This window comes from Falco punctatus, assembly GCF_963210335.1.
Source record: "Falco punctatus genome assembly, chromosome: 1".
Taxonomy (NCBI): Eukaryota; Metazoa; Chordata; class Aves; order Falconiformes; family Falconidae; genus Falco; species Falco punctatus.
Window position 1 is genome coordinate 46,967,489 of NC_137580.1, and position 21,622 is coordinate 46,989,110.

The 21,622-nt window shown below is 49.6% G+C and overlaps 1 protein-coding gene across 2 annotated transcripts in view; it reads left to right on the forward strand.

Moving 5' to 3' along the window:
* Positions 1 to 1,576: 1,576 nt before the first annotated feature.
* NAT8L (N-acetyltransferase 8 like) overlaps positions 1,577 to 21,622 on the forward strand; it is a 55,238-nt gene continuing 35,192 nt past the window's right edge. The window contains exons 1-2 of one of the 2 annotated variants that reach the window (XM_080410850.1): positions 1,577 to 7,500; positions 8,632 to 8,828. In XM_080410850.1, coding sequence (XP_080266976.1) covers positions 6,761 to 7,500; positions 8,632 to 8,828 — 937 coding nt within the window. In that variant the 5' untranslated portion in view covers positions 1,577 to 6,760. The remainder of the gene's footprint in view (positions 7,501 to 8,631; positions 8,829 to 21,622) is intronic. The other variant, XM_080410851.1, reaches the window with a different exon arrangement.

Genomic DNA, 21,622 nt, shown 5'->3' on the forward strand with positions numbered 1-21,622 from the left:
TATAAGGAAGAAATTCTTCACTCTGAGGATGGTGAGACACTGGCCCAGGCTGCCCAGAGAAGCTGTGGATGCCCCATCCCTGGCAGTGTTCAAGGCCAGGCTGGATGGGGCTTGGAGGAACCGGGTCTAGTGGAAGGTGTCCCTGCCCATGGCAGGGGGGTTGGAACTAGATGATCTTGAAGGTCCCTTCCAACCCAAACCATTCTATGGTCAGGAGCTGTGGGAAGGGTGATTTTATGAGCTTGAGGCCCCTCAGACAGCGAAGGGGGAATCAGGCAGATGCCTCTCTCTGCCATAGGTTTTACTTCTCCAGGAGGAGCCCAGGTCTCTGTGGTGTCTGCAGAGAGCATCCTCCACCCCATGTGCAAAGGGAAAGGGACCTGGGGCACACACCCTGCAGCATCGCAGGAAAACTGGAAATACCTGAAAATTCGCCTCAGCTCCTTGCTGAAAGGCATTATGTAAGGAAAGGAAAATTCCAGCCTGGATTGAGAGTGCTGGAAAAACCAGTGTAAAATCACCTCTGACATGAGCCCAACCCATACAGGAGATGACGTATATTGCCATCCCTGAGGCAACATGCACATTGCTGCTGAAGGAGTTCAGGGAACTTGCTGCCTTTTGTAAGCAGTTACAGCGAAGTCTTGCAGGCCAAGCCAAAAATGTGACTTCCCTTTGCTCAGCAGCAGAAGCGACTCCCAAATGTAGCCAAAAAAATCCCCAAATAACCTTTTCATATCTCTTCGTGCCTTAGCATTGCAGAGCTCATCTTGGGCCAGGGCGTTCATTAGTGGTATTTTGGGGTTCTTCCACCTGTGGTTGGTTTGATATCTAATTTCCCTCTCCTTGCTACAGAATATCCTCATCTGTTCTTTGCTGCCCTTTTCTGGCTGTTTTCCTCCTTTTATCTCCCCTGGGTCCTTTACAGACTCCTTTTCCCTGCCTGCTGTCAGGCTGCAGTGCATGCTGTGCAGAGGGGTAAATAAGATGCTGCTTGTCCAAGTCCCATCAGCCTCCTTAGAAGATCATAAGGCTGCAGCTGTACTTTGGTGATTGTTAGTTAAAACGATTGCTGTTAAAAATGCCAGCGAAATAGCTGTATGTCAAAAGTAGTCATTAACCTCATGTTCTTCTCTTCTTCCTTAGCAAAGATGGGTACACATTGACAGAGTGTTCATGATACAGCAAATTTTGTAGTAGTGTTACCCTGTTGACCCAAGCAGGTAGCCAAAAATTGAGTGGCTGGAGATTATTTACAGCAAGAGAAGGAACTGGCTGTGGAGGCAGGTATTTTTTCCAAAGTGGTGTTGCTAATTTACAAACAAGGTGTAAAGTCCTGCACTGAAAACCCCAAGAAATTAGCAATTTCCTGGCTCATACCACCTGTGTTATACCCACGTGTGTAAGAGCTCTCATGCCACACGTAGTCCTGATCCCTCCTTCATGGCACCATGCTCCCAAAACACCCCCCGCGCAGCCTCTCCCGTGCATCACACAGCCTTGGCCTGTGAACCCAGCGCTGTCCCCTACAGCTAATTGTAGCTAATAAAACTCTCTGGTAAAATCTGGCAAAAAAAAATAATTCAGTATTTTTTTTTTAATCTAAGCTTGCAGCAATAATACTACCAGGAGGAAAGACATGTTGTCTCTGCAAGCCTTCACACCCTGTGTCAGGAAATACTACTCCTTAACTGAAGATGCTTTAAATCTCTACAGAACCTCTCCTTGTTTGAAAGTATACCTCACAATTGCACTGAGAGGCTCTAAATAAATCTCTGAATAACTGCTGCATAGCTCAGATTTCAATATTGCTGTGATCTAGAGTGGGGTTTCTTCACCATCGATGTTACTGTACATTAAATGTACATGCAAGTTCCAAAATCCCCGTTTGGAAGAGGATAAAGACAGCTGTGGGTATGCACACTGTTTGGGAAACATTTGTGTTTCATTCACAACCCACAAAACTCTTTCAACCCCAAAAAGCTGTAGGAAGAGAGTCATCTTTAGATAACTCCCAAGGAGACTTCCACAGCCAAGCCAATCACCCTGCACTCACTCCCTTTATAGACAAACCCAACCACTTTTAGCACATGATTCATCCCACCTATTTTAGAGGTCCACGTTGGGTCAGGAGGCTCCATGCCTCCGCAGAGGCTTGTTTTCCCCCTTCGCCGTGCCCGGAGCAGAGGGCAGCCAGCTCTGATGCCAAGGTCCACCTGACAGAGGTCTATGTTTGTCCGTGGATTCCACCTCTGGCCCCTAGTTACCAATGCACGGAATTTTACAAGTCAGAAATAATTCAGAACGTCGGGTTTTGTAGTGACTTATTATTCATGGCACCCAGCCAGCCAGGGAAGGAGGGTGCCTCTATGGCCGCTGCAATGGGTCATGGTGAGCAGCAGGACTGGGGAAACTGGGATGCATGCACGGTTACTGCCAGCTGCTCACCCTGGCGTGGGCGCCGCTGCCAGTGACGGCTCCTGAGGAAGATTTGTGAATCCTCGGCCTCGGGGGTCTGTATGTCAGGAAAGGGGGCAGCAACATGCTCTCAGCGGGAAATAAATGGCCCTAAGAGAAGCTGCTGCAGGGCTGCTGCAGTCAGAGCGAGTGCAGTGAGAGCAAATCCTGGGACGCTGATTAATCCCCCTTTAGGAAGATATTTATTAGGCAAATGTCTCCCATTCACATGCACATCTGCAGTCAACAGAGAAGCTTTCACTTTTTTTCCAGCCCAGCAAAACAGGAGGGTGGGAGGCTGCTGTGGCGGAACAGCGGGTGGGGCTGGGGGAGCTCAGCCCGCTCCGGGCATCTCAGGTCAAGCATGGAAAAACCAGTTGAAATGAGCAAGGTCCAGGCTGGAGGAGAACCTGGAGGTAGTTGAGAAGAGCTTTAAACCCAGATACCTTCCTTGCTTGCTTGCTTGCTTGCTGATGGAGACATTACAAGGACAGGGTGGGAACCGCCCATGCCAGCCAGCCTCGTGCTGCTGGGATAAGCCGTTCCGTAATCGCTGCATTAATATAACCTGGGGCAGCTTCTGCTGTCAAACAGTTATTGCTCAGGTTGATTGATACAGACCCTGATGAGCAAAGGATTGTGTCTGCTTGTAGCTTTTGCAGAAGACAGGCAGACCCAGCAGCACCCCTCTCCTTGCCCAGCAGATACTGAGCAGTGGTTCAAGGGTGCTTACAGGGGACCTGCCTTGGTGTTCCCTACTCCTTAAGTACAGATGCTCTGCAGGAGTAACTGCTCATCCCAAAATCTTTGCTTTCATTTGCAATCACACCGAACTCATTGCTTCAGGAGTTACAGCAGAATTAGTTGGAAGCTTCAAGTCATTCAAAGCCCAGGGCTGGACAGAAAACCTGAAATTGCTGACCGAGAGCGGCGTGGGAGCTCCCCAGCAGGGGTAGCAGTAATTCTGTTGTACATTTGCTGGGTGCGTCCTATGACCCGTACAGGGGAGTGACTCCCCCCAGTCCCAGATGACAGTTGCAGTTTTGGGAAGGATAAAATACTGACATTTCCGAGGCTTACTGGTTTGATGTGCTAATCCAAAGCAAAGTCAGCCTAAGGCAGACCTGCTGAAGGCAAAGCAAGTTTCTTATTGAAATACTCAAATATCTTCAGCCCCCAGAGCCACACAATCTGCCCTGGTTATCCCAGGACTTTTTCCCAGCCATACCAAAGGATCGAACATCTATACAAGCTCCTTCTTTACTGAGCAGTGAGAGCTGCGGAGAGCACTGGCATGACATTCAAACTCTAAACTGTCCATCTTAATTAAATTAGTTTATCCACGAGGTTCAGCGGTCGGTCATGGCATGTGGGAGATTTTTCCCTCAGGTCGTGGAGGAGCGAGAGTAAACCCAAGAGCAAAATCCTCAGTGACTTGGGATGACAACTGTGTTCTTAAAGACTGTAAGCTCCTGGCAGAGCAGTTGCCTTGCCAGCAAGCTCCTGTTAACAATATCCTTTTTATTCCAGGGGCCCAAATCTGCCGTCTGCGAACCTGACTGGCTTTTGCAATTGATTTCAGCAAGGGCTTTGATTTTCACTGACATTTGGCTCGGTCAGTCACAGCTGCTTGCTCCTTCCCCATCCCTCCTCCCTGCTGCACACCAGCCCCAGAGCCACCCCTTTGCCCCCGTTTACAGGGAAAGCTGAAATCCTGGCTTTGCAACAAGAAAGGCAGTCTGGCATTCAGGCGGTGAGGAAGGACTTAGAAAATCTGGTCTGGTGCCTGTGTCTTCTTCGAGTTACTGCATGATGGTGCATAAATCACTGCGTCCCTCTGTGCCTCAGTTCCCTCACTGTGGCGGAGGATGATGGTACCCCTTTTCTCAGGGGAACAGGGGATATTAATTACTGTTCATGAGATGCTCAAATGTGGCAGCATAAACAGTAAACAAGTATTTAGCGCCCTTCTAAAGATAACTCATCTGCAAATACTCAGGTCCATAGCCTGGGACTAGAATCGGGAGCTCCCTTGGCTGTTATGTAACTGCAGTGGGTTGTTGTAGGTTTTTTTTAAGGAATGGGTTGATTTTATTACTGTAGTTATTTCATAAATAATCAACGCATCTAACTGGAAAGGATCAAATAAAAATAAATGCCTGCTTAACACAGGCATATGGAAACTAAGAATTATTTTATTTTTGAAACAGCAGCCTCCTATCTTTGGCCTGAAGCTTTCAGAATTCAAAGGCAAACACTGCCCTGATTTTTTTTTTCTCCCCCCTTCCCCCATCCACAGACGTTTTGCCTTTGCGTTGGTGAATACGGGGCTGCCAGGTACCTCCCCAGTGCAGGAACCCAACTGATCCTTGCCAAGGCAAGACATGACAGGGGGACACGGGAATGCCGTATGCCTCATTGGGGAAATCTTCCTGCAGGAGGCTCTGCTCTAGAGCAGGAGATGTTCTTTTGGCCAACCCATCCATGGAGCAGCCAGGCCACCACCGTACCTGCACCGTGGCTGTCTCTTATAATCCTACATTCAGTTCTAATCTGAACTAGCGCCTAATCTCCAGTTCAGGCAGTCGCAGGCTGTGCGAGCTGGGAGATGCTCTGGCTGCCGTTGCAGATGATGCTCGTTAGAAATGGGCACTCCGTGGGCGCTCGAGTCTGCTGCTAGTGGGGCCGTGCGTGCCTGCCCCGCCGAGCAGGCTGGCAACGCTGCAGCGCTTGACCACGACCAGGTCCCATAGCCACTCCAGGAGGAGCTTCTCACCAGGGATGCCTGATGCAGCGCGAGCCTGCAGGGTGCTGGCAGCACTGCTCCGGGTGGGAAGGTGTCCAAGGCCTTACCTAATCCCCCTCTCCCATCTCTTACTCCTGAACAACTTTTAGTAGAAAAGTGAAGCAATGAAACCCCAATGAAATTATCACAGTGAAATCGAGCTTTGGCATCACTGCGCATCCTCCCCAGGACCGAAATATACCCCACGAGCTCCTGGGACAGCAAACCCTGCAGGGTGCCAGTGGCATGGCTGGGCTCACCGACGGATGGGAGCACCTCCTGGGGGGATGCAGGGATGAAGCTTGTCGGAGGGTGCTGGGGTGCATCTCACAGGGGCACGTGCACCTCACAGGGGGTTGCAGAGATGTAACTCAAAGAGGCCTGGGTGCCTCCTCAGGGGGTGTGTGGGGGATGCGTGCACCTCACAGGAGGAAGAGACACAGAGGAAACTTTCATGGGGGTGCACAGGTGCACCTTGCAGTCGGAGGCACAGCTGAAGCTTGCGGGGGGTGGTGGTGTGTGTGTCTGTGTGTGTGGGTGGTGCACAGGTGAGGCTTGTGGGGGTGGCACAGCCGCACGCCGCAGGGGCGGCTGCACGGGCGTCACCTGGCAGGGGGATGCACCCCGCAAGGCGCGGGGCCGTCGCCGGGAAGCGGGGGTCGGGCTCGCCGCCCAGCATCCCTCCGCCTCCACCCCGTCCCCGCACCGGCCATGCACGGCGCATGCCTCGGGCAGATGCCGGCCGGTTCCAACCGGGAGAGGCCGAAGCTTTTCGGGTCCTGCGAAGAGGAGGAGCCCGTCCTTCTCCCTGCGCATCCTGCTTCCCCCACCCCTCCTCTTCTCTCCGCCTGGCGGAGAGGCGCGGAGGCTGCGGGGCTGGCCGCGCTCGCCGTACCGCGCAGCGGCGTGGCTAGGGAAAGAAAGTTACCGACCGGGGGCGGGGGGGAGATATGGGGAAGGGGATTTATTTGGGCTCGGGAGTGCCTCCCCCCCCAGAGCGCTACCGCGCAGGGTGGCAGGGCCGGCGCGTCCATCCGCGCCCCGCGCAGGAGCTGCGCAGGGACGGGCCGCCGCGGTGAATGACTCACCACAGAGCAGCCCCCGGAGCAGCCCCGCCGCAGCCCGCCGGGACGCGGTGTGGTGCGGGGCGAGCGACGCCGGGGCCCCCCCACCCGCGGCTCCGCGGTCCCGCGTCCCGCAGCGACTGTTCCAGAAAGCCGCTGAGCGCGTGGTGCTGGCGCTATAAATAAATAAATAAAGACAGACAGACAGACAGACACGCACCCCCCATGCACCGGTGTATGCGGGTAGAGATGTGCGAGCCCCCGGGAGGAAGCCGCCGCCCCCCCGCGCAGGGACGCGCCGTAGTAATTTGCAAGGGGCGGTGAAGGGGATGGGAAGGGGGGGGGGCGGGGGGGAAGGCGTCCCGCCCCCCCCCCCGATCACATGGCGACCCCGCGCAGCCAATGCGGGGGGCGCTAGGACCCCAGGGACCCGCGGCCCCCCCCCGCCCTATAAATGCCTCTCCAAAATGCAGCGGAGTTCCTTTCTCCCGTCCCGCCCGGCCGCGCCGTTCCGCGCCCCGCGCAGCCGCCGCCACTGCTGCCTGGCGGGTCTCCGTCCCTGCTCCGCGCCCCGCTCCTTCCCCCTCCCCTTTTCTTTTTTTTTTTTTTATTTCTATTTTTTTCAACCTACCCCCCCATCCCGTTTTTCTCCTCCGCCCCCTCCCCGCGGCCGGTTTGCATGCATTGTCTGTCTCCCAAGATGGTTTGTGAGACCAAGATTGTGGCGGAAGATCATGAATCAATCCCGGGATCCAAAAAAGACACGATCATTGTTTCTTCCTCCCAGATGTGGCCCTCTTTGGCGGGCTCCCCTTCCTCCCCCCCGCCTCCCCTCAGCTCCCCAAAAGAGGACCCCCGCCGCGACAATGTCTATATCCGCGAATTCCACCCCTCCGAGCAGGAGGTGGTGCGCCGCATATTTTACGAGGGTATCATGGAGCGGATCCCCAACACGGCGTTCAGGGGGCTGAAGCAGCAGCCCCTCACTCAGCTGCTCTACGGGCTGCTGGCGGGTGAGTATCTGCTCCCTTTTGGGGGAGGGGGGTCGCGGTTTTTTTTCATCCCCCCCTCTCCTCGCCCCCCCCGGGTCTTCACAAAATGGTCGGAGAGGCGGGAGGAGCCGGGGACCCGCCGGCCCGGGCGCGCTGCGGCGGTGCGGTGCGGTGCGGCCGGGGAGCGCCGCAGCATCGCGCGGTGAGGGGCGGCCGCGGAGCCGCAGCGCTGCGGCGGGGGCAGGCGGGCTGGGCGGGGGGGGGCTTGTGCCGCTGGGGGATGCGCGACCCTGCGCGGGTTTTAAGGGTGTGGAGGGGGGCCTCGCCGCGTAAGTTGCGCGAGGGTGAAGGTAGAGTCGCCCTTCTAGTTATTCCAGGCCTGGGGAGGGTGCGCGGGGGGTGCGGTAAAAGGGACCGGTGCGCGCTTTTGCACGGCGCACTGCACCGCCCCCGCGCAGCCGGGCGCGGGGGGGGGGGGGGGGGGGGCGCCGCCGCGTGCCGGCGTTGCCTGGAGACGACTGGGCCCGCCAGCAGAGCGCCCCCCGCCCCGGCGTGGGGAGGGGGTGACCCCTGCAGCAGGGCCGAGCGGGGCGCTCCCCTCCCAGAGCGGCGCGCCCGAAATAGCGCCTGCAAGGTGCCCCCTCCCCGTGCAAATAATTATTAATAACGCGTCCGTGTCCGTCCCCCCCCCCCCCCCCGACGCACACACATTCGCAGCCGTGCCCCCAGCCCCGAGCAAGCTTTGGGCTGCTCTCCCGTGCCCTTGATGGCTGCAGGCAGGCTGCACCCCGTGCCCCAGCCGGGGGGACAGCACGTGGCCCTGTGCTGTTGAGGGACGCCCCAGCAGGCGGTTGGGGCGCAGGGGGTCGCTGCCGGCAGCTATGAGAAGCAGGGGCCGTGGTGGTGGCCGGTGGGAGTCTCGGGGGCATCCGCAGAAGCCCCCCAGGCCTTTGGCAGCCCCCCCGGCATCAGGATGGCAAGTGATGCCGCAGTGACAAACACATGGCTGCGGAGGCTCTTCCGCCCCGGCCACCTTCGGCCTCACCGTCCGGAGCAAAGGGGACCCGGGGTGTCCCCGCCAGCCCTATGGCATGGCGGCCCCCGCCCCCTCCCCCCCCAGGCTCTCTCCAGGCACCCCATAAACTTCTCAGGGGTTATCTTGGCATGATGCGGCGTCACTTAATGCAATAATCTTGAGAGCATGAATTGTGTGTGTACTGCAAATGTATATTTTGTCTGTGCTTGTTTGTTGTTTGTTTTTTCGTTTTAATTTTTCTTTTTTTAGTAATGAGTTTGTATTCCGAAATCAACACTAAATTCTCTTTTCTGACAGGTATCGTTTATTTCTCTTCCTTATCTCCATAGTAATATGCTTTGTTGTGACCAAGTCCTTCCTGCTGACCTGCTGTTTGCCCATCTTTCTGATGGGCATGAGGTACTACTTCAGTAGAAAAGTTATCCTCCACTATCTCGATTGTGCGCTGCATACGGACATGTCCGATATTGAGCAATATTACATGAAACCGCCAGGTGAGTATGAATCCCCCGGAGGGAGCCTTCCCCCAGCCCTGCTTGGGGAACATGGCTGCTCCCTGTCTCTGGCGCCTTTTCCTCCTGTCAGCAGCACTGAGCAAGCTCAAAAGTCACCAGGATGCAGCTCTTTAGCCGCACCAGGCACAAAGCCGTCTCTGGGTTTGTTTTGGTGTTTTTTTTTCTTTTTTTGTGGGTTTTTTTTTCCTTCCACCCCCCACCCCAAGATGTCTAGTCACCCAGGACAGCCTCCCTCTGCCCCCTGAGCGCAGCGCTCCTGGGCCCCGCAGCCAGCCTGGGGACCGGGATGTGGGTGCTGGGGACACAGGCGGGGTGATGTGGGTTACTGCAGGCTAGGTCCACCCCAGCCCTTGCTTCTTGAGCTCAGCATTTCTTTGCTCCTTGCGCTTCATATTAGCTCTGGGAGCGGGAGGAGGGGGAGATGAAAGGCCTTTCAGCCCAAATGCATGGGGGAGCCCCTTTCAGTAATTACACCCATTTTCCCGTATTATTCAAGAAGAACATTCCTTAATGCAAGTGTTTTGGAAGAGGCACAGATCAGGTATGTAAAGGGATGCTGCCTGGGTTTGACATAATGTGCATTAATTCATTTGTTATGTATATGCATGTAATTAAAAATATGGTATCTAATAATATTTGCTTGTTAAGCTGTAAAAAATTACTTAAAAAAAAAAAGTCCCTTTAGAACTTGTGAGGTGCCATTTTCCTTTCTGTAGGCACACATCCATGTTGAGGACCAGAGCAAGGGCATGTCTGGGCAGTCACTTGGGGGTTGAGGTTTGCTTTTGGTGGTCGCATAGTACTAGTGGTGAGCTGGGAGAGCAAGGCAGTGCCAGCATCCCACCTTAGTTCCGCCTTCTTGGGGTACCTGCTCTGTTATTTTTCCTTATGACTGTGTTTTCGCTGTATCATTGCTGTTCCCCAGGTGTGACAAACCTCTTCCTGGGCACTTTTAGAGACTCATAGGCAGTACTATAGCCACAAACTTTCCTTTGCTTCTAATGTGCAACTTACATTTTGCTAAAATGATGCTTTAATGAAAATCCCCAAATATCTTAGATGTGCTTGGTTTAGATTTCATTTCCGATCATAATGCAGATCTTGTACAGATCTTGTCCCATCTTACATGCAGGGTATGTTTCATTTACAGTGATTGTTTTTGTAAAAATTAAGTGACGTGTGACTTGTATTAAAAAAGCTCAATTAAAGGTGGTGTCACAAAAATAAAAGGGCTTGTAGAAAAACATTTCTGAAGCTCTGTAGTGAGGTACAATAGTGTGTTATGGTGGAGAAAGTAGCAGGGGACTCCAACAGAGTAAGAACAGGTAATGTGGAGTTAATAGGTGTTTGAGCTGCATCGCTCATTAGTGCTTGGGACTTGTCACAATTCGGGGCACAGATCAGAGCACCTGTATTCATAATACAAACATATATAGAAAATAAAGGAAAGGGACTCAAAGGAAAAGTAATGCCCTCGATTTGTTTAGGGTCAGTAATGTACTCTGGTTCAGCTGTGTTGCCAATATGTCTTTGAAACATTAGCATTGCTTTTATTTGGTACCTAAGAAGGCTGATTTCAATTTTAGAGCAAGTGTGTGGGCTTTAATTTTTGACAGAATTTAATCATGTGTAATTAGGCTTCTGCCATGCCATAAAAAGCAGATTTATGGGATCATCAGTGCTTGTTAAAGGTTCTTGATGATAGTGGTGTTAAGCAAGTTGGCTGGAGTTGTAATTAGGTAAAGACCAAAGAGGCTTTGGGGACTGGGGAGGAGAAGGACATTCGTGGGTCAGGACTGGCACCAGCAGTGATGCCTGTCCATGTGCCATGAAGCTGCGTGGTGCTATTTGGTGTAGCTGCGCACGAGGCATGAATCCAGTGTTTTGCTCCCATTTCCCTCCAAAATACAGTTGCCAAATTTCTTCCCTGTAAGATAACAGTATTTATACTGTTCATCTTGGAAAAGCCTGGAGTTTTGTGTGCTTTGAGGGCTGTCTGTCTGAGCTGCGTTGCCTGACTGGACATACAGAAAAAGGCAGTGATGTCAGTGATGTGCCACGTCGGCGCTGCCCATCCTGCCCAAAGGACAGAAAAATGACAATAAAACAAATTCCAGCCCCAAGTTTGTCTTTTTTTTTTTTTTTTGGCTAGTTTGCAAATTAGCACACAGGCTGAAATGATTGCGGTGGGAAGGAGAAGGGCTTGTCCTGCGTATTGCTCCAGCTGAGATAATAGTGAGAGCTTTCTCAATGAGGTGTTAGAGAAGAAACGGTTGTAGTGAGGGTAATCGGATTGAGGGAACAGGGGCCCAGGGAGGCTGGAGATGGTCAGACCTTGACTAGGCGAGTTAATAAACCCCAACCTGATGTTGCTGCAGGTTGGCCTGGCTTTGGTTGGGAGTACAACCAGGCAACTTCTTGCTCCTTCTTTGGAGAATTTTTGTTTACCTGCTTGAATATTTGTTTTCCAACATGGAAAATAGAGGAAGGGAGCATTTCTTGTTTTCTTAGGGTGACAAACGCACAGGTGGAACTGGGATGAGGTCTTAAGGTCTCAGATCATGATGTTGGTTGTGGCTTTGCTGAGGTTTTGCTGTTGGCATCCATGATACCCAGGCATGAAAAGCCTGTCCTTTGCAGTGGGCTCCTTGTGGTACCCATGGTTGGGGTACCGTAGTACAGAACCTCTACGGCAAATAGCCTCCAGTAAGACAGGCATCTACAGTGAGGGAATATTTTAACCATTAAAACAAGTCATTCCCAGTGGTTTTGCCAAAGCATCCACAAAAACCTGTGGTTTAATTTTAAAACCAAACCAAAAGGACCTGGTTTGCAATGGGATACTGTAAGCACCCAGCTTAATGATTAGTGTTGAACAATCCCATGAGTTACATCGTATTACGTTTTTTCTTCTGCAATTTTTCTGAACCACTCGCCTCCAAGTTAGTTATTCTTTTAAATTTCCTCTGCTGGGTTTTCTATGAACTGAAAAATATGTGCTGACAGTGATTTTGCAGAAGCATACTAGCCAAAATTTAACTTTGTTTTCTCTTGCCCTCCTACACTTACATCAAGGATCTGGCAGAACATTTGGGCCAGCACTTAACTTCGAGCTTGTGCGCAGTGGGGTGGCTTGAAATTGCTGTTGATTTCAAAGGAATTGTGTTGAGGCCTGTGCTGGGGTCTTAAAACAGAAGTTTGAATGCTTCAAACACCTTCCTGAGCTCTTTGTAAACTTGCATTTTTCATTTTAAAATAGCGCTTACTGGAATTTTCCTTTTTATTTTTCTCTTTTGTATTCTTCTTCCTTCTTTTAATTCTTCTTTCGTCTTCATAGCTATGAAAAAAGGCACTGGGGTGGTGGAAAAGAAAGGACTTGGATAATGGGCTTAATTGTCAACCAGAGTAACTTAGGCTTTAGTAAACAAAACAACAACAACAAAAAAGAGGAAATTAGGAAATTATTTTTAAATAGAGCCCTGCCTCTTGCATTTATCTATGCAAATAAGAGGAGCACAGTTGGAGCTTCTTTTATAGTCTGATGATTTTGACAACTAATCAGTTTTACAGTGTCTCTTCAAGCTTCTGTCCCAGTTGGTTGTGTTGTATGCTTCTTGCAGTGGTGTGTTAGAGAGATTCTTGCGAGGCTGGGGTCTCCGCTGGAGAGCTGATGGAAACCAGGACTCCTTGCCTCTGGTGCAAAACTGCTGCTCTCCAAAACGAGCGGAGCCAGGGCTTTGGCTGACAAGCTAGTGTGTCGTTCTGCAGTGGTTTAAAGTGTTATCTCCCGCTGCTGGCTGTCCTGGCAGTGTCTGCTGAGGGGCGTGTGTACGTGTTGTGGTGGTGCAAAGACCTGGTGGTAGTGGGAGCTGGCATTTGCCAGTGGTTTGGGACACCAGTGACGAGGTGGCTGGCTGCATTGCGATGGCCAGTGCCGCAGGGCGGGACAGACAGCACGGACAGGCAACCCAGAGAGCTGCTGCTGTAGGATCTGCTGGAGTCTTGAGGGCATCTGCCTTGCGTAATGCAGCAGACGAAGCTCAAGTGGTTGCTGCAGGAGGTGTTGGGTCGCATTAACCTGTTTTCAGCAGCAGCTGTGCATCTGCGGCTCTGGCTCCTTGGGCGGGTGGGTGTCCCTGCTTGCCTCGTGCTGGGAGGGGACGCGGGCCTCTGCTCTCCTGCCTCAGCCCAGGGGGGAGCAGAGCCTCCATGCCCTGCTGCCCTTTGTCCCCTGGTGCGTGAGGGTGCAGATGTAAAGCCTGCGGTGATATCCCAGCTTGCTGGGGGACAGGGCCCGACGGCAGAGGGGCTGTGGGGGGAGTGGCTCATCAGGGTTCAGTTCCTGCTGCTCTTGGGTGCCACATTCCTCAGCTGAGCCCAAAGGAGGAATGTCCCGCCCTTCTTGCCAGAGGTTTTGGGGTCATGTCCTTCTGCCAGAAGGGCACCAGCTGAGGTGGGGCCAGAGCTGGGTTGTAAGGAGGTGAGATCCTGTTTGCCGCTTGTTCCTTGCGAGGTGTTCACCACCTTCAGTGAGATGTTTGTCTGGGTAACAAGCTGGTACTTTAGTTGTGCTCTTGGATTGGGCCCGTTCGCAGGGAGTTTTGTCCCTCTGGCATCAGAGCTGTCACCAGAGGAGCTGAACCTAGGTGCTTGCAAAGAGGTGAGCAGCTGGATGCGAGTTGTGTGGCTCCTGCTAACCCTGCTCAGCTGGTGCTAAGCCCCGGGGGGCTGTGTGGGGTGAGCAGCAGTGAATTTTGGGGTGCAGGGAAAATCTTGGGAGGAGGTCCTCAGCCTGGGAGCTGTGGTTGCCTTGCCATGCCCAGACCCTTTGCAAGCCAAGGCAGTGGGGGTGGGGGCCGGGGTGAGATGGAGGGTGTCTCCCCCCACCACGGAGCCCCTGGGCAGAGGAGCCCAGCTCTTCCACATTCTGGGTAATGCTCAAGCTGCCAGATAAGCAGGAGCACCGCTGCCAAATGATAACATTGTTTGGAAAGAATAGAGCAGCCCTTGCTTTGCAAAGAAAGGGCTTAGTTACCTGATGCTGGGAGAGGGTTCAGGGCTGCTGCTTCCCAGTGGAGGAATGTGTTTTCGGAGAGCCCTGCCCCACTCAAAGTGCCCAAGAGGCAGCTGGAATCTGAAGCATCCCTATCTTCAGCATTTCTTGCTGGCTTATGGAGTGCCCTGACCTCATGTATCTGCCAAACCCCTGAGCTAGCTGTCGTGTATTGGGATTTCGGCATGTGCCTCTGCTCACGCACCGCATAGGGCAGTCCAGTGGAGTGGGCCTGGAAAACCCAGGGGAGAGGCTGTGTCCTTATCTCCACCTTGGTGTTTCCCAGTTCTGCTCCCACCGCTGCTGGGAACTGAGGTCAGGTCTGGTCCTCAGGCAGTGGAGGGTCTGTCCCCTGAGCCCTTCCATGTGCTGGCATCTCTGCAATTCAATGAGGGTGTTTCAAGGGATTTGTTCTCCATATCAGGGAGATCCTACAAGGTTAGGATTAGAGACTTTTGATGTATTTTATAGGGGGAAGTATTATGTCTGAAAGCATTTCTGAGGCTGGGCTCCTGCGAGGGAGACTGTTGGGGATGCTGGTGTTTAGCAATTCCCATTGTTGCTTTTGGGTTTCTGCAGCTTAACAGCACTGGAACTGCTGGGTTTGGCATTTCTCATCTCTAGTGCCAAGTTTGTTGGGAAGCAAAATGTTTCCAAGTGTTAGGGGTGTGCTTTGTCCAGCATTAGGAATGGACTGAAATATTTTGGTTTTATTTGTAAAATGTCTTTAAAGTTAGTTTGCCTCTCCCACCCCCACCCCCCACCCCCCTCCTGCTATGGCTTGCACTCCATCATGCGTGCCTGCCTTGTTTTGCTGTGGAGGAGCCTTGGTTTTTGCATCTGGAGGCAGGTCCATCCTGCAAGCACATAGTATGGGCACAGTGAGCAAGTGCCAGGGCCAGCACCAGCTTGCACCGGAGCTCTAAACCTCCAGCCCACGTTCCCGGAGCTGACTGAGGGCTTTCCCCAGTGTTGGCAGCAAGGGTGGGCTGAAGGCAGCTCTGCTGTGCCCCAGCCCGACCTGCAGCCTTGCTGATAAGCACCGGGTAGATCCGGAGGTGACACAGCTGAGGTCCCTCGCGGTGCTGAGCCACAAGGGCCAGCTTTGCTCAGCCCACCTGAGGGCCTGCAGGGTTTTCAACCCCACAAAATCTTTATTATTCAGACTTTTTTTTTGTGCTTTTGGGGCATTCAGGTAGTGCAGAGTAGAAGAGCAATGCTGTCGGCCAAGGGCTGGCACACAGGAAAACTGAAGTTCTGATGAGCAGAGTAGGCTGTGGATCCAGGGCTGTGTCACCCGTGCAAATGGCATAAGCACGTTCACGGGCAAGCCGCTGCAGCCCTGCCTCCCTCCTGTTTATTTATCACTGGAGTAGGAACATATGCACAAACCCATTCCTCAATGTGCATATCTGTAAGACAAAAATAGCTTTCCCTTCAGATCCACGAGCTTTGGCACGATCCCATGGCAAAATTAGATGAAAATAGATTTTATAGTAAATTTTGCAAAGCAGTATATAACTTTTTTTTTTTTGCCCCCCCCTTTCTTTTCTCCTCCATGCATTCAAAAATTCTTTGTCAAGGTAGTCCCTTATTGACATGACCATCCATTAATGCAGCAGTATTTGAGCTGTAGCCATGACTGGGTGGATGTGATGCTTCTGAATGTAAGCTCTGCCTGCAGATACTTAAAAACCCTGGTACATGCAAGCGCTGTTCATTATTCTCCAATACAAGAAGTAATAAATTCTGTAAATTGAATATTAGTTTTTTAGGCACAGTTAACTTCTCAAGACCAGCAACCATAAGTTGTGCTGGGACTTAAGAACATGAAGGGGGCAGGAATGTCAGAGGTGTTCTGGGTTTTTTTCTGGCTTTGAGTAATTTTTCTTAATGTTTTCTCTGGTGTTGAATATTTTGTGGCGTGGTTGCATGCAATTTCTCACAACTTATCTTAGTGAATAAACCTGAACAGGACTACAGAATTCTCTCCAAAAGTTTAAACGCAAATTGGTGACTCTTATGAAGAGTTTTCAGTGGCTCTTCTGCCTTCTCTTACTTTCTTAGCAATGGCCAAGATTTAAAACAATTACCCAAAAGTCTGTTTCAGGTTAAGATTTTCATAATAGCCTAAATTTAGGCTCTGTGTCAGGTATCTAACTAGTGGCAAGGGTTTTAGAAGTACAAAGCTTTGAGCCCCTCTTGACACTGAATTTTGGATGTAGGAACATGGTGAACTGAAAAGTGTTATTCCCAAGCACATTGTTATATTTATTCATTATATTTCACGTTATATCCAGCCTCTTGGGATTATCCAAGAGTGTCTGTGGTCAGGTTGGTTCCTTCCAGTGTGCACAACCAGGGGCCCGCATACTTTAGAAATTACCATGAGGCATTGCGCTCTATCTTAAGACCTCTAAATATATTGAAAAAGCAGGTTTTATGTAAAAGCTTAAATGCATGGCCTGATTTTTGGGAAGACTAACCATTCAAAATGTCTTCAAATTTCAGAACGGATTTCTGAAATTCCTTCTGTAGGCTTAAATCTTTATTCAGGGAGGTTATATTTAATTTCCCGGGCTGGGAATGGCTGGTGGGGCTCAGGGCAGCCGTGAGCCTGCTGCGGGCTCCGGGAGCTCGCAGCGTTGTTTGCCAGCGTATTGCAGAGTGCACACTTGTTTTTTGATAATGTTATGCTGAGGATCTGCTACAAATAGTCAACGTTTGATGCTACATCCTTCCAGTCTAAAGCAAAAAGAGAGACTTCTCAGTGTACTGCCAGTATCTGGTTCTGCGAGAAGCCGACGGATGTATGAGCCTTTTTTGTTGCTTTCTACATCAGCGGAACAGGGAGCTTCAAAGTGTGTTTCTAGATATTTTTTTTTTTCCTTTTATTCAGCCCTCCCCCACCCCCCGCAGGAAGCCGAGAAATTGTTTCTTTTTCCTGGTAGGTGGCTAATGAAAGCAATCTTAAAGGGAATCCAAGGACAGCAGTGTGTCTTACCTAGTTTCTGTTTACACATCTATTAGTTGTAACCAAATAATAAGGTTTTGGGCTTTGGCTTTTTTTATTTTATTTGGTTGGTTTTGTTTTTTTGTTTTTTTTTTTTTTGGGTGGATTTTTTTTGTTTTTGTTTTTTTTGCTAGAGGCTAAGTGGAAGCACCAAGAAGCCTCATGCCGTTTATTAAGGGTGCATCAAAAATTAGTTCGTAGAGGTCTGGTTAGAGCCAGGTACAAGCCGTGGTATCTGTTACAGATGGCTTGGAGCCATTCTTTCAAGTCATCTATTGACCCGTTAGACCCCAGCAATCAATTAACTATTTATGAAAGCATATACGGTATCATTTATTGTCTTCTATAACTGTTTGATGACTGTTTCTTTCAAGAATTGAAAATTTTATTTCTTGCAGTATAACTCTAAAGTTTAGACCTGGGACTCCCACAGTTTAGTGTCAGGCTGGGATTCTGCTTTAAAATGGGGATGCTGTGAGTGAAAGGAGGCTTTTCAAAGTAGGTAACAGGAAACATGTTTTACAGGTGTATTTTTAAGTGGCTACATGAGATACTGCTATTTAAAATTGGATTTGCAACATTGTAAGCGCCAATAGAAAAATACAAGGCAGTAGTGGCAGGTTAGAGCACGCTGCTTGAAATGGTAACTTGCAAGTCACTTAAAATTCATGTGCTGCTTCTAGGAATTATCCAAGTGGCAAAACTCAAAACCCAGAGCTTTTATGAGAAAATGATTTTTCAGTTCAGGAACTGGAAAATAAAAGGGAGAATAGTTTAGATCAGAATTAAGCTGATTTACTACTCCCTCTCTGTGTTTTCACTATGAAGAAGCAAAAAAATCGATGTTTACTGGTGAATGTAATACTTTTTTCAGCCTGGAACGGAATTGTTGGTTCTGTTACAGGTGTCCTGAAGAAGCAAAGGTCATACCCAAGTATACTATATTTTAAAAATGCTGATTATGGTAGAGCCATGATAGAGTTAATGTTAGTTACCTCCCAGGCAGATCCCTCTGTTCTTTGGATGGGACTCTGAAATCTATACTGGGATATACTGCAAACCTAGCAGTGGGATTGCCTGGATCCCAGGCCCTGTTTAAATGACATGTTTAGGCATTTTATACTATGCATACATACAGGTGTAGTTGTTGAAGAGGTGGTGTTGAGGGAGACCATCCCTGAAGCCCCAGTAGCCAGGACATCCCCTGCAATCCCGGGGAGGGCTGAGCTGTGCGCAGGTGTCTCGGCCAGCCGCGCGGGGGGGATGAGCTGTGTGCAGGATTGGTGCCAGCCTGGCTTTCCTCTGCACTTTCTTTTCCAGCTGAAGATCTTTGGTGAATTCAGGACAAATGTGTAAATTGTTTTGAATTGACAAAAACTGCATTTTTAATAAGCCACTTGCCTAGATTTATCCTTGATCACCGCTGTACAAGCTGCTCCTCCTTTCTCCTGCCAATGTGCTTGAATCCTGACTTGGAAACCAACATCTGAGATGCGAGTTTATTTGCTTTTTACAGTTGGAGCTCTTGGTCTCTGTGCTAATGCTGCTAATTGAAATGGGGGGTGATAGACCAGCTGTCTGGCCATGAATGGCTCCTCAGTGCACCTCACATACAACACTCATTTCAACAGCTATGGGATAATAGCATCTACTATTGGGAACCCGCAGTGGTTCCTTGAATTATTTTTTCCCCATCTTCCGTCCCTTGCCACAGCAGTTCTGTATCCCACTTTTCCAGTCTTGTGTCAAACTGCAATATTTGCTTTTTTTTATCCTTTGAATTCCGCTTGGCTCTCTTGTCCATTCCTGTGCTGAACTCTTGTTCGAGTTTTTCGAGTCTGGTTCTTGCTTCATTCATCACTTCTGACATTTCCCAAGAAAGGTGGTCCCATACCCAGCATCCCTTTTTGTATCTCTCCGATCTTCCCCTTTCTCCCATTACACTTTTAGATTTATATCCCTTTGCTTAATTTCATTCTCTGAGTACTCTCTTCTCCTTCTTAGTTTGTTGTTCCAACATTTTGCATGGCGAGTGCAAGTATAATTTTTTTTTCTTGGTAGAATACTCAGAATAACAGAGTGTGTCAGTGCACAAACCCATGTGTCGGCAAATGGTGGGGAGAGAACATTTTGCCTAAAGGCAAATGAACTGCCAACAACAGGATTTCTTACACCTTCTTTAGAGCATCTGACCCACATCGCTCCCAGATGCATCTGGGCATGGCTTATTGATCTTTTCTGCTATGGTTTTGCCCATAAACCCCATTCTTCCCATTTTAATAGGATATATAAAATCATTATTGCTGTCAGAGTACAGCAAAAAACCCATTTCATTTGCTGAGATCAGGGCTTTTTGTTCTTTTTTTGGAGGTGCCAAATCTGTTCATCCTCCCTGGAACTAGATAACAGCATCAGAAACACTGTGTAACACTTCTAGTGGGAATCCAGGAAAGACCTAAATCTGTAGTCTTTCAATTTAAAATAATGTTAAATAGTAGAACCGCAAAGAAAAGCTTTTGAAAATAGCCTGGTTTGGAGCACCTGCCATTTCTAAGTGCTAAGCAATTTTAGATGATGGTTAGTTAGAGACAGAGCAATAAAAGCATGGCAGATACACGGCTGCTGTCCACTTAACAGCAGTGAGCATCTTGGTAAAGTCCTCCTTATTGGAATTACATTGTTAGTGATGGAATTTGTTAAAAAAGAGGGAAAGCAAGCAGGGGGTGGGGTGGAACTTACTGTAGGAAAGGGATCTAATGAGAGATTTTTTTTTTTAAATTGAAACTGTTTAAAAGGGGCATTTGTAAAACACCTTTTCAAGCTTTTGCAGCATGTAAAGTCAATTAGATCCACTTCATGGCTATGAAAATATACATCTGGTGTGATTTTAGAACCTGCAAATGTTCAGAGGATAACATCAAGCTGTACCTCTTGGGCAGTGATTTTCATTTGGGAATAAGCCATCATCAGGTTTTACAGAGCTTTTTTAGAGCCATCAGTAGTCTGAAAAGATCAAAGCATCTGCAAGCCTTCTTGAGAAGTGGGAACATTTTTCATGGATAACTCAGCTAAAGAGGATTTCATTGAAATTCTTAAAAAAAAAACAACAACAAAACCACAAAAAAAACCTCCAACACAAAACAAACAAACAAAAAACCCACCCAAAACAACCAAGCACAGAACCCCAGGGCCTCCACGTTCACTGAGACTGAACTCTGGGACAGTTTGTCTTAAAGATTCGACGGAGCATTTGCTTCAACTTAATCATGGGTTTAAATCCCTTGATCTTGTTGGGAGTTTATACTTAAGGGCATCCTTTAGTACGGATTCAAGTGCTCTTTTGGTATTTACAGGAAACTTGTGACAAAAATAGGAAATGCAGTGATGGAGTAAACCTGGAGTTTGCTCTGTGTGTGTCATCAGCTGCCTGCAAGATGAGTTACGACGTTTTAGGGAAAACTGGTGCATTGGAAGGAGGAGTTGTAGATGTGAACCTGCTCTTAATTGTATTTCTGCTGCATGGAGATTTAGTGTTATTTGGTGTTGCCTTTGTAGTGGGAAAAATCCAATGGATCCTCAAAATACGGCATTTTGACACAGGCTCATGTGGATTTGCATCTCCTGGCTCTGGTTGCTGTTGGTACTGCTCGTATTTATAAGCTGATCCCTTTTCCCTGCAGATAGTTGGTGAATGAGCGTGCCACATGCTGAGGGTACATGGCGTAAAGGTATCTGCTTTCACTAGCCCTGAGCAGATTGCCCTTCATTTCCCACGTGTCTCCCTGATGGAGTGAGACAGGGCCTATTACCTGCTTACTCCACTGATTTATTTTGCAAATCTCTTTCAGATCCCCAGCTCTTGTGACTAGTGTTGAGGCTAGGGCTCAAAGGAACCCCACTCGTGTGGATGTGGGGTGTAAGGTGGTGATAGATGATCATCACAGGAGATCTGGGAATAACAGGATTAGGCTTTTGTAGGTATTATTTTTGGTCTGATTTGTCTGGCGTGGCAGTCTGAACATGTGGCAAAGGGTTGGTTGGTTGCTTTTTTTTTTTTTTTTTTTTTAATTTTAGAAATGTGGAGATGTACACATGTAATTTTCATTTTCTGTTAATGCATCATCCACAACAGGTCCATTGTCTGTGCCCAGCCCAACAGATGTTCATGTATTTATGGATGTAGAATTTTCTTATGCTGCCACACTAAGTAAACGTGCTGGTTTCAGTCTGGAGTACCGGAGTTCAGTAGAATTACACCCAAGGTGCATTGGCCTTGCTGTACTGGAAGAGGGGTGTAGAAGCAGATCGGTTTTAACAACAGTGAGCATCCAGGTGTGTGTTTTTCTGCACCATGGCAGTGCTCTGGCTTTACACGGAGCATTGCCACCGATTCGCTGGGAGTTAGAATGGAGGTGATGCGTGGTGATGGAGGCTCATGCTGCTTGGGAGGCTTTGCTGGGATCTGCAGCGTGGTGGGTGGAAGGAGGCAAAACCAAGGCTTTGTAGAGGACTTTTGTTTTCATGACTTACATGGCAGAAGAAGTGAAGTCTTGACCTAGTGTCTGCCCTCCTTGCCATACTGGGCTCCAGCGGAGTGGGCGGGAGGGAGCCCTTTGCATTGGCATTCACAGCTGGGACACACCGGAGCAGCCTTACACCAGGGCTTAGTTTGGCTGAGTTAGGTATAAATATGACCCACCAAGGATT